This window comes from Euprymna scolopes, chromosome 41 (assembly GCF_053919585.1).
Source record: "Euprymna scolopes isolate OS-2025 chromosome 41, ASM5391958v1, whole genome shotgun sequence".
Lineage (NCBI taxonomy): Eukaryota > Metazoa > Mollusca > Cephalopoda > Sepiida > Sepiolidae > Euprymna > Euprymna scolopes.
Genome location: NC_136522.1, coordinates 20457289 through 20470679, shown reverse-complemented (window position 1 = coordinate 20470679; position 13391 = coordinate 20457289). Strand labels below are relative to the sequence as shown.

The 13391-nt window shown below is 34.0% G+C and overlaps 1 protein-coding gene and 1 pseudogene across 4 annotated transcripts in view; both read left to right on the top strand.

Annotated features, from left to right (window-relative positions):
• Positions 1-13179, top strand: part of LOC145266399 (WD repeat and FYVE domain-containing protein 3-like) — a 447754-nt gene extending 434575 nt beyond the window's left edge. For all 4 annotated transcript variants that reach the window (XM_080122046.1, XM_080122045.1, XM_080122044.1 and 1 more), the window contains 10 exons: positions 1895-2039; positions 2670-2824; positions 3832-3924; positions 4902-5135; positions 8095-8217; positions 9168-9227; positions 10045-11035; positions 11241-11352; positions 11543-11740; positions 11959-13179. In XM_080122046.1, coding sequence (XP_079978172.1) covers positions 1895-2039; positions 2670-2824; positions 3832-3924; positions 4902-5135; positions 8095-8217; positions 9168-9227; positions 10045-11035; positions 11241-11352; positions 11543-11740; positions 11959-12085 — 2238 coding nt within the window. In that variant the 3' untranslated portion in view covers positions 12086-13179. The remainder of the gene's footprint in view (positions 1-1894; positions 2040-2669; positions 2825-3831; positions 3925-4901; positions 5136-8094; positions 8218-9167; positions 9228-10044; positions 11036-11240; positions 11353-11542; positions 11741-11958) is intronic.
• Positions 4043-4159, top strand: LOC145266873 (5S ribosomal RNA; annotated as a pseudogene).
• Positions 13180-13391: the final 212 nt, after the last annotated feature.

Genomic DNA, 13391 nt, shown 5'->3' with positions numbered 1-13391 from the left:
TTTGTTGAGATTTTTGCAAGCCATTCAAACCTCACGTCAATGACATCACATAAAAGATGTTATTTCGACCACACGCGACGTCACAATTGCGATTGGCACATCGATAAGACCGTTTGCTTTTTTAACTTCCTTTTCCTCCTGCGCATTACAGGTTTGAGCCTGCCTACTACTCCTATTTTTTTTTTTTTTTTTTTGTTGCTCAACCAACACCCTTACACACACCTCTACACACCCGGGCAATGCTGGACATCCAGGCTAGTTTCATATAAACATAGAAATGATAGCAGCTCTAGTCATTAAGTTATGAAGAGATTATGAGTTATTTAAACGTAAGTGTTAGTAAGAGGTAATGTTTAACAGTAAGTAGCAATTCCACGATTGAAAACTATATTTTTCAGATCTGGTGACTTTTTTCCAGGTGGGATTTTTGTCATCGACATTTTGATTTGTCTTGTCCTTGTCGGAACTTTCACCAATGTTAAAGTGGATCTAATGCCGCTGATTAAATAGAAAATGTGTTCACACGACTATGTATGACACAGACATATCTAGACAGCACTACAGCACCAAAACATTATCGGAAGTGGGAGGTTACATTATACCAACATGTAAAACGGAATATGATGATGATTCATGAGGATGATGATGATGATAGCACCTGTCTACTTGCTTCCCCATGAGGGCAGATTTAGACACCATGCTGACTGATGTGGAGAAAATTTAGCTCTCCAAAAATGGAACTCTGAATTGGGGCAAAAGTAAAAATTGCCTCGGTCTAGAAGGATTTCTCACTCACTGATCGATAACAGGTGAACTGTTGTATGAAAACATATTACATTTTGTTCCTAGCAAATTGTTTGCGGTATTTAGCAGAGAAGCCAACGAACAACTATATGTAAAACAAAAAATAAATAAATATACAACAAAAAAAAAAATGACACCATAGCCAATAAAAGTTAATTTTATACCTCGTACTTGGTTCATTTGTTCGTGTTTTTTTTTTTTTCAAGTAGTTTTTATTGCTCTTTATTTAATCTCAAAAATTCAGTTTTTCTGAGTGGATTTGAAAAAAAAAAAAAAAAAAAAAAAATGGTGGCATCTTCTTTGGAAAAAGCAAGCCTTGTTTTGAATTCAAGGTTTACAGGTGTTTGAATTCTTTTGGTATATTTTTACAAGAGTACCCAGCGTAGTGTAAACACCCCAACCTCCCCATGTAAAGAACGGCTTTCAGAATAAACACCCCCCCCAACCTCCCCATGTTAAGAACGACTTTAGGAATAAACACCCCCAACTAAGAAAGCCATTCTTAACATGGGGAGATTGGGATGGTTATCCTATGCTGGTTACTCTCGTAAAGAATATTAAAAGAATTCAAAATGAGGCTAGCTTCTTCCAAAGAAGATGCCGCCATTTTTTTTATTTTTCAAATCCGCTCGGAAATACTGAATTTTGAGATTAAATAAAGAGCAATAAAAACTACTTGAAAACCAAAATAGATGAGCCCAGTAGGTATAAAATTAACTTTTATTGGCTAAGGTAACATTTATTTCTTGTATATACTTATTTTTTGTATCATTGTTTGTTAGCATCTCTGCTAAATTATTGTTGTTTGAATAATCCGGATAGTATAGCTGCTATACCTATTTCAGCAATAATAAACATATCCAGCAATTACAAATATAATTACATCTAACCCATTATTTGAGTAGCAATTCATAGCAGTTATGCCCCCCCCCCCCCGAATATTATGTACTTCTGTACCATATTTTTGCTCATACAATTTTTGTAATTTGTATCATACCATTGTGTTTGTCTTGATTATTTACAGGACTCTAAAGCTACAACATATTTTTTTTTAATTTTATTTGAATTTCTCTATATTTATCTTTTGTAGCTGTTTAAGAAACCCCATCCTCAGAAGAGGTTGAATATTCGAAACCTGGACCCAATTCCAATGTCTGCAACATCAAGTGGTGCTGCCGATAAGCTCTTCTTCCATAACGTGGACAATCTGAAACCTACAATGCAGCCTTTTAAAGGTCAGTATCCAACACCGTTTTTGTTTCTTCATATGTAATCATGTCAAATGTGCAGCTCTTGAGAAGAAGATACTGGAATAAGAAGCTGCATTAAAATAAGGAGACCACCAGACCAATGAGTCAAATGAGCTGGGACAAAGGAAGCAGATAATAGATCAGATAATTCTGAAGAACACATACCATAATAGTATTTACAGAAAAGACTGAGACTAGCAACATCACGTTTTGGTGTGTGTGTGTGTGAGAGAGATAGAAAGAGAGAGAGAGAAAGAGAGAGAGAGAGAGAGAAAGGGTGCAGAAAAGATGGAGTGGAGCCAATCAAATTACAGACGTATTTTTACACCTTATCAAGAATCTTCAAATGGGACAGAGATTCACCAACCCAAATATGGCAACAATACTCCATACATGATCTGATAGTAGATTTGTAGAGATAGGGAATAGTCTCGGGTGTGAGGAAGTGTTCAGAATAGTAGAGAGAACCAACTTTTATGAGAAGCAGAAAGAGCAATGGATCTAATATATGAACTCCAAGAAAGATTTGATGAGTAAGAAAGGCTAACAAGTTTTAATTTCAAATGATGAACTATGCTAAGCACGGTTAGAAAAATACACTTTTTTGTTTTTCAGAATTAAAGAGTATGGTTGGACAGATCATCCATAACGATAAATATGTGTTGGCTGTGGAACAGAATAAAGTACTCATTCCTCCGAACTACAATAAATACCTTGCCTGGGGTTTCTCGGATTTGACCATCAGGATCGGTAACTATGAATCGGACAAAGTAAGTTGGAATCCAAGATTTAATGTTTGTTTTTTTTTTCTCTATTTTTTGCTTATCTGGCATCTTCTCTTTCTATTATGTGGGGTGTCCTCTGATTTCTACCATTTTAAAGACAGGTTCTTCTTCACATGTAATAATAAACATGATGTTAGTAAAAGACAAGTTATTGTAAGTCCAAAGGTGATTAAAAAAAAAATGTCGATCCTATTCTTAACTATAATCATCTCAGTTACCACAATACCACATTCACTCTAAGGAGCCATCCTACTTATGAAATGCTCAAATAAGTTTGAATTATTTTTGATAAATATGGTGATATATACAGAAATTCATTAGACTATAATGATGAATGGGAGAAAGAAAAGCAAATATTGATTAGTAATTAAACCTATTCCAGTGTTTTTTTTGGTTTGAACAGAACCAAAAACATGCAGATTAATCTCTAAATAGGAGTGGTATTTAAGTGAAACAAAAAATGGGAATGGAAATTGGAGAATGGGTAGTGTCCTTCCAAGATAAATACAATTATGGGGAGGCCAAGGACAAAACATTAAAAATAGGTTGTGAACATCATGAAGGATTTGTATTACCGGGGAAAGGGGGAATAACTCATCTACTTGACTAGCTGATAGGCTAAATTTAGCTGAAGGAAAGTTTAATTTGCATACAATGAGCTTTTATCTATTTGTTTCCCCATGAGAGCAGAAGTAGAAACAAAGTCAGTTTTTAATAAGGGGGAAATCCAGCTTTGGAAATGGCGGTACAGTAGATTATGACAACTGATGGCAGAACTAATGCAGTGCAGCATCAGAGCAGATACTGCACTCTGATCCTAGCCAAAATATCATTTTTTTTCTTTTTACATCCAAAGAGTTGTTTATAATAGTGTGTTTGAGAGTTAATCCCGAAAAGGTTGATAGATTGTTATACAACAGAATCCAGTCACAAAAATAATGATTGAAACTTATATTTTCCCGCCTTTTCATTTTTTTTTTTTTCTTTTGCAGGCTACAAATGTCTTTGAATGTTTAGGAAATGGAGATATCCTATGTGCTGCCTGTCCTAATTCCAAAATCTTTGTAACTGGCGGCACAAGTACGGTAAGTAATTTCTTGAGATTAAACCAAAGACATTGAAGACATTTTTTTTTTTTTTTTGAATAGGTTAATGCTGAAAGTACAAACCCTCTGCCGTATTCCATTGTTTACTTAATTATTATTATATGGCATAATCGCGTTGACACACTGGTTCTCGTCAGATCACCAAAGTTAAGCAATGTATAGCCTGGTTAGTACCTGATGGGTGACCATTTGGGAATTCTAGGTGCTGTATGTGCTCTCCACTTATCTCGGCATTTGTTTTCAGTCGTCCTGTAATTTACTTGCCACTGGTATTTAACAATGTCGTCTCAGAAGAGGTGTGGTTGGAGATTGCGCACCTGCCACAAAAATTTCACGCGCAAGCAACTCTTCGTGGGTATCCATAGTCTGTCCAAGACTGAAGGAGCCTGATTTTACTTAATTATTGCTCTTGTTATTTGTTTGAGAGAGGATAACTAGTTTGTTTACCAAGAGGTGTAAGACAATTGATACGGATGAGAACTCAGATGTGGAGAAAGTATATTTTTATGCCGATACTATTGAAGTTGTTGAGTAGTTATACTCGTGGAGCACAGGATGGAGCAGCTGGCAGTGTGACTGCAAGAACTTGGAATGGATGGAAGAAGTTCAGAGAACTTGTGCCATTACTAACCAGCAGAGCATGAGCACTGTCGACCTAGAGAAGAGTCTAACAGTCATGTGTATGCAGTATGATGATATTTGGAAGTGAAACTTTGTCAGTGAGGGTTGAGGACATGTGTTGCATGGAGAGAAATGATATGACAATGATACTATATAGAATTGTTTGTTTTTTGCTAATATTGAAACTTTTTAGATATATAATTAAAATAAAATTTTGATTTGTTATACATTTACCATAACCTAGTGGTAAGCAGGCACACCAGGTTGGAAATCACTGGTTTAATCAATATTCAGTTCCTAACTGCTCAATATTTTTTCTCCTTTTTTCTTTTTAGGTGGTCAGTGTGTGGGAATACAAAACCAAAGAAAAACGAGTGGTCCTAAAGTGTCCACTTTATGGCCACAATGAAGCGGTCACCTGTCTGGCCGCTTCACCTGCATACAACGTCATAGTCAGTGGTTCACGAGATCGGTCCTGTATCATCTGGGATCTCAATCGCCTGGTGCTAGTGCGACAACTGAGAGGTCATGCAGCCCCAGTAGCTGCTGTGTGTGTCAATGAATTAACGGTAAGACGACACCTCTCCACGTTTTGTTTTTAATGGCTTCCACATGTTCGTATTAATAAAATTGTGTGACTACTTCTTGTGTGCCTGTGTTTCTCGCCCATATGTGATTTATACATTTTTTTTTTTAATTATTAATCAATTATTTATTGAAAAAATAATGCAATAGCCTAAATTATTAAAGCGGACTTTTAAATATCCTAAAAAATAATTAAAAAATTAAATCTTCAGAATGTAGTTTTTGTTGGATTTTAGATGGAGCATTTTAAAGCATTGTAAATTATTTTATGCATATTGTTATTACTTAAATATATTATTACTTAAACATATTGTTATTGCTTAAATATATTATTACTTAAACATATTATTATATTGTTATTACTTAAACATATTATTACTTAAACATATTAAATATATTGTTATTACTTAAATATATTGCCATGATTAATTTATAACTTTTTTTTTTTGGATAATTAAAGCATCATTATATACCTTTTTGCAATAATCCCACTCATATTGATCCGAAAACAACTTTTTTTGGTCAACAGAAATCGAGTCAGCTTCCATCAGGATAATGCTTGTCCTCTTACTGCACTACTGACAAAAGATCTCCTATGAGAATTTCATTGGGAAGTCTTGCTCCATCCTGCATATTCTCTTAACCTAGCTCCCTCAGATTTTCATTTATTTCTAAGGTTACAAAAGAGATTGAATACAAGTTAGATTCATATTTCACATGAAAAGAATGTTACAAACTAGGGATTAATAAATTCATTAAGAGATAGAATCGAGTTATAGAAAGCAAAGGTCATTATTATTATGAATAAAGATTTCATTATAAAAATAAAATATTAAATCGGCAAATAACTTTTGCAACAACCTATTAATTGAACTGTTTGTGAAAAGTTTAGAAATGAGAATTAATTACCTTTTGACATTGGAAATTTAAAAGGAATTTGGGAGAGAAAACTAATTTCTGGCTTTAAATTGGAAAGTTCTGGGGCCTTGTGGATTTTTGTAAATCTTATTTCTTTTACTATTTGTGATTATAGATTTTTGTAAATGAAATCTTTCTGAAATAACAAATAAGACCTATATATATATATATATATATATATATATTTGCATGGGTTCCCGGGTGTTTGGAGGTGTATGCTGAGCAAAAAAAAAAAAAAATGGTCAATTTTTTTAACTTTGACTCCTATTATGACCTCTTAAAATTTATTGTTTTGGGCTCAAATCAAGTTATTAAGTTAGATCCATGTCCAAGGAACATATATCTAAAATTTCAAGTGTTTAGACCCCAAATTGTTGGAGGAGTTTGGTAGAGATCGCAAAGGTCAAATCATTGAACTTTGACCCCTTAACAGCCAAATTTCTGGCCCAAAACCGATCACATAGATTTTCCCAAATCTCAGTACCCTGTATATCAAATTTTGAGTCTGTAGACTGAAAATTAACAGAATTATTGCGAAGGAAAATCTACATAGACACACAGACAGACACACATTCACTTTTATAGATATATATGTAAGAATGAAAGTTAAATTCTTTGGATTATAATATATATAAAAATATATTCAAGTTAAGTATTTATTGTTTGAAAAAAAAAGAATATATTGAAAAGAATTATATTTATTTACTTAATCCATGGATTTTCAATAATGGCTTATATCATCAGAGGAAATGAAATGCAGTAGCAAAAAAGATCAGTTATGGATAAACATATTTTGCTTATCAGCATATATATTGAAAATTTTGTTAAAAATCATTTAAAACGCATAGATAAAGAATGTCACACAGCCTAGGAAATCCATGGATTAAGGAAATAAATATAACTCTTTTCCATATATCCTTTGCTTCAAACAATTCTTAACTTGAATATATTTTTATATATATTTTAATCCAAAAAATTTAACTTTAATTCTTGCATTTATATTTTGCTCTATTTTTTATATAGTGAGCTTTATCTTTTTAGCTGGGATCATCTTGAAAATATTATCTCACTATAATATTTAATAAGGCAATAATTTGTTTGATTATTAAATCTGATTTAACTCATATATATATATATATATATATATATATATATAGATACAGCACAATCACATTGACACACCGGTTTTTGTCAGATCACTGAAGTTAAGTGACACTGAGCCTGGCCAGTACCAGATGGGTGACAATTTGGAAATGCTAGGCACGTGGTATGCCCCACGCCGATTTGTAGAAATTTCCAGGTTGGTATCTAGAGGCGCATTAATTCACTGGGAGAATTATGCACCCCTAGTCTTAGTTTAGACATGCATCTAGAAGGTAACTCTGACGGAAAAACCTGCATTGTGCTTTGTCTTGTGGCAGTCATCTGCACCAACAAGGATTAGCTGTAATAGCAATGAGTGTGATTGGTTCTACACAAAGCCTTCACCATAAGGAAATCATCTGTGTTGATTTCCGAACAACTTAGTTGGGTTTTTTTTTTACACAGTGATCACCACTTATCAAGGCCCGGAAGCCACTCAGGGATAAGGGTTATTGCAAGTACATTACGTTAGTGTGGAGATTTGATGAAGTGTTTAATTAAGGGGCGGTTCATTAGGAATTTGTTAACATTGGACTTGAAGACATCCAAGTTGTAGTCCGGAGGGAAGCAGGCAGAACCTCATATGTCAAGATCGACAGGAGAGTCAATCATATATATATATATATATATATATATATATATATATATATATATATATATATATATTAGGCTCTAATAACACAGTGAATAATATAAGAAATATATCATAAACAGATAAAAATTATTGACTTTATTGTACAAATATTAGGGATACAGTATTCCAAATCTCCATAAGTAAATACTGCAGGTGAAGTTTAGATTTGAAAATCTAAATTATAATATATGAACTCCGTTGGTTAAAAGAAGACTTAGTAATAATAAAAAAGTGTAATTAAATTTCAGGGTGATATTGCTACCTGTGCTGGGACATACTTATATGTGTGGACCATCAACGGTGAGGAAATAGCTAGTGTCAACACAGCCACTGCTAGGAACCAACAGATATTCACAGTTGCTATGTCACAGGTAAGTACATTTCATTATTTTCATTTAACAAGTTTTATTTATAGTAGAAATGTGTGTGTGTATATATATATATATATATATATATATATATATATATATATATATATAGTAGAAATGGTAATCAATAAAAACTGAAGAAAGTGCTCAATACTGTTGTAGAGCAAACATGCGTTTTATTTTTTATTACCGTATCTTTCTGTTAAGTTACATTATTGTTTCGGCTACACGGCCGTTTTTTGGCCATCATGTAGCTTCAGTCAATGGAAAATCATAAACACAAGTGGATAAAAAACGGCACTTCTACAGAATTGGGATGAGATTTTGTAGTCGATAAATGGAGTTTTCAGATAAAAAAAACAATGGTTTCAACTGAATTTTTCTTGTCAATTCTAATAAGTTACAATGGTAGCTTCCAAATTATGCAGTCAAAATTACCTGAATATTACTAAATTATTAAAAAAAAAAACAACTTTAATCGTGTTAGCAGGTGAAAGATTGCCGCCATCTTGTTTGAATCGAAATGGAAAATTACCTTCCTTTTGAACTCATGTGTTTTATGATCGCTTTCTTCAAATTCTATTTTTTCTTTTCTTTAATAAATAATTTTTTACCTTATCAATTTTAGTAATTTTTGGATATAATCGTCTTAAAAATATTAGGAATGCGTAGATACCATTGTTTTCATGTGAAATTCAGTTTTACGATTTCCGAAATGTCATCCCGATAGTATAGAAGTGCCAAAAAATGTTTAAATAACCAAACAAATACATTACTATTTCATACGGAGTGTTTTGTAGAAGTGAAGAGGTAAACGAATCCAAACAAATGGAGAAAGAAAGAGATTAAGCTATTCAAGCCATTTGCTTTTTAGTGTTCGTTGGAATTACTATTTTTTTTTTTTTTTTTTTAATTATTTGACATTATTAAATTGTATTTTTCTATCTTTGTAGATGATGGAATGGGATTGTCAAAATGTGATACTGACAGGCAGCAGTGATGGAGTGGTCAGGGTACGTATCAAAAGAAGTAGTGTAATATATGTATACTAGCAAGGAGACCTGACGTTGCCTGGGATTGAATGAGGATCAACAAATTTTCCACACTTCCAATACTTTTATTGTCATCAAAATTGGTGAAATAGATCATTTTTCAAATCGATTGATCACCTGCTCTAGTCGGGGACCCATCATGGTGCACCATGAGGAAGCCTCACATGCCTGCCCGCAATGATTTAGTCCACAAGACATTGTAGTTTATATTTTACTATAGAAAACTTAATGTTGATTTTATAAAATTATTTTTTATAAAATGGCTTGAATTAAAGTTTAAAATGCAAAAATCAAGTATTATGGTTCAATTGTGCGCTAAATAGCAACATTCATTTCTAATATACTCCTGCCTTATCAAAAAACCTACTGTTGATTTTATATGCTAGGCCTTTCTTCTTGAGTGGTGATAAAGCATTTAAAACGCACTTGTGATGTTAGGTTGTATAAAGATGTTAACTTTGTTCAGAATCGGATAATTCTGCCTTAAAGCAGTTGTTTTAATTATCAATTTTTGATACTTATCAGATGCATTCCAATACAAAACCTATCTAAGTACACTCCCAGGCACATAAGTACATTTGCATGAAATTAAAAAAAATCGGTCCAGACATTTCAGAGTTCATAGAGAACTAAATCGCTGCACATATATGTATCTATATATATTTTTGTTTATTGATTCATTCAAATTCTTTTTGCTTTTGTTCCTACTCCCCAAATTTTTGTCCGTCTGCCATGGCCAATTTGTCATGTAACCATAAACATTTGTATTATTTTGTAGATGTGGAGTGTAGAGTTTGTGCAAGTTCCTGAAGAAACTAAATGCAAAGCCTGTATTGAGGGCCCCAAAGAAGACAAGAACAAAGAAGACGTGACAGACAGCCTCGTTCCCTTGCCAACCCCCTCCTCCTCCATCACTACCAGCACCACCACATCATCAGCTACCATCACCACCACTTCCACAACCACCAAAGAAAAGACTAATACCATTCCAATCAATCAGGATACCACTGTCTCGAAAAACATTACTTCTAACGGATCAGTAACAAAGCCGACTGATATACCCCGTCTTGGTCGTCGGGAATCCTGCGACAGCTATATTGTCGATGCTAAGGCTGTCGCTGACCGTCTTAAGGAATTCAAAGACCCTGATTATTTGGCTGCAAAAGAAATTGAGCTTGGATCTTCGACTGAGAGTGAAAGTTATTTCGGCCGCCGCTTAGCAGCCTGCAAAGACGAGCTAGCAAGCATTGGCCCACCAGATAAACGCAACGAGAGCAACTTAAGTTCTACAAGCAGCGCCAGTGATATTTACAAGACTAGTGATACTGCAAGTGTCGAAGATGAGCTTGACACGGCAGCCAGCAATGAGCTGTTGATCTTTGAAGAGTATCCCCGGTTATCCGCGGCCGACAATGGCAGTGGAAGATCGGTTGAGGCTGCGGTCGATGCACTCTTGGAGCTTGAACAAGAACAGCTAGGGATCCAGAAAACACCAGATAGCACAGACTCTATCCGAGATGACTTGTCGAGCAAATCGAATTTGTCCGACCAACAGAACACCGCTGCTGATATGGATGAGTCTACGGACACCATCAAGGCAGACGAACAGACAAACAGTCTGGATAAGGTCGACCATGATAGCGATTCTGCCAAGTCGTCCTCGTCGGATTTTGTTGTCATATCGACGTCGGATGTTCCGAGCTTTAGCAAATTGAATGATAACCAAAATCGAAAACCTAAGCTCTCGATGAAAAACCATTTAAGAGAAGGTAAGTGTTCTCATCATTCTTTACTTTCTTCATATCTGCTAGCACGGCTCAGTTTTATTTAAAATTACTGTTATTTTGTATGGCTTTGCTCAGTTCATTACACATACACAAGCCTGATAGCCTCTTGATAAATATCTGCTGGTTAGTAATGGCAAGGATTCCCTGTATTCCATCCACTCTTAATTCTTTCTCTCTATCTCTGCAGGTTTCCGTTGGCAGAGACAGTTGGTGTTCCGCAGCAAATTGACCATGCACACAGCATTTGAACGCAAAGATAACAAGGACCCTGCTGCTGTCACTGCCATAGCAGTGGCCAAGTAAGATAATTTCACATCTTTTAAACTTGTGTTTGCAGTTGAAATTTTAGTATTTTCATTTTAAGACCATGTCTACATTTCAATCTACTGGTTTTCAGAGTTCAGTCTGAATAAATTGACATTTTCAATGCTAATCAATAGTAAACTTAATTTCATATAAAATACTGAATCTAAACACTTTCTTTCCAAGGGACCACAAAACAATTTATGTTGGTGATGCACGTGGCCGTATCTACAGCTGGACTGTAACTGACCAACCGGGACGCGTTGTTGCTGACCATTGGATGAAGGACGAAGGAGTTGATAGCTGTTTGTCCTGTCGGGTGAAATTCTCTTTCTCAGAGCGACGTCACCATTGCAGAAACTGTGGACAAGTATTTTGCTCCAAGTGAGTAGCCACCTTAACTCCCACATCCAGTAAAAAGTCTTTTATAAAAATGAGTGAAACAAGTCTAAGTAAAAGGGCGATTGCCGCCAACATTTAAAAAAAACCCAACCAAATTCTTCATTTAAAAAGTCTGTTAATAAATTAGTTTCGTTTTCAATTTTCCATTTTCAATTGTGCCACTTCAGAATCTTAAATAAAAATGTGTTTTTTTTTTACAGATGTAGCCGTTTTGAAACGGAGATCCGCCGACTCCGTATTATGAAGCCTGTACGAGTATGTCAGACTTGCTTCAACATGCTACGCGTACAGCATGCTGCTGATAATCTAGCGGCCATTCGTACGTAAGAACGGCTTATCGCTGCTCTTGCATCATCTAAGGTCTACCTACTTTGCCGTAGGTACTTGTTTCCAGAGCGGTGACGGCCCCACCCCTGAGGAGGAGGACACTTACCTGGATATTGGAGAGAGAAAGAGAGAGGAACAGTGTTTAACCCCCATTCCCTCATGCAAGGTTACAAGCTATCACCATGACAACAGTAGTCCCTCCAGTTCTTGTCCCTCCCTGTATACACACACACAAATAAACAGACCTGTATATTTACATAGTTATATATACATAGACATGCATCTATATATATATACATAGATATTATGTATACAGATACACACGCACACACATATATATATTTCTGTGGAAATATTATTTATTCACTTATATTTCCTTTTTATATATACAAATCCTTATTTAAGAAACTTAGTGTAATTTCAAAGCATATAATGAATTAATGACAAAAGTTTGTATTCCAAATTTCATGATGTTGACCATCTTACAATTTACTCCTTTAATTCAGTGAAATAAATTGTAAGATAGTCAACATCATGAAATTTGGACTATAAACTTTTGTCATTCATTCATTTTATATATATATACACACACATATACACACATTAATAATATGGAAGTGTGTTTAATTACATAAATGCACTCTTATTTCAGTCCTAAATCTCACCAAGCTATACACACACACACACACATATATATATATATATATATATATATATATATATATATATATATATATATATATATATATATATATATAAATACACAATAATTTATATATACACACATAAATTATTATTTTATCTAAATACTATACATTATTGTGTCTATTGGAGATGCCTGGGTTTCATCTATCTGGTCATCACAGATTTAGGAGAAAATCTGGCTTGTATTTCTTAGAAAGATTTTTCTGTTCCTATCAGACACTTGTGTATATAATATATATATATATATATATATAATCCTTAAAAATAGAGGGTGTTATAATGTAAGTAAGAGAGTTAACTCTCTCATGTACTTAGGAAAGTGCATCACTATTAGCTTTAACATAGCCATTATATATATATATATATATATATATATATATATATATATATATATATATATATATATATATATATATATACATACACCTGTATGTGCTGATATTGAACAATAGCTTATCGGTTTCTCAACCATTTTCAAAATTAACTTGATTTGTATAAGTTGTTTAATTACAAGTTCAAAAAAAATCATAGAGTTTTACAACATTCCGACTGAGCAGATATATCTAAGTAAACTTTCAGACAACTATTATGCCCATTTTCA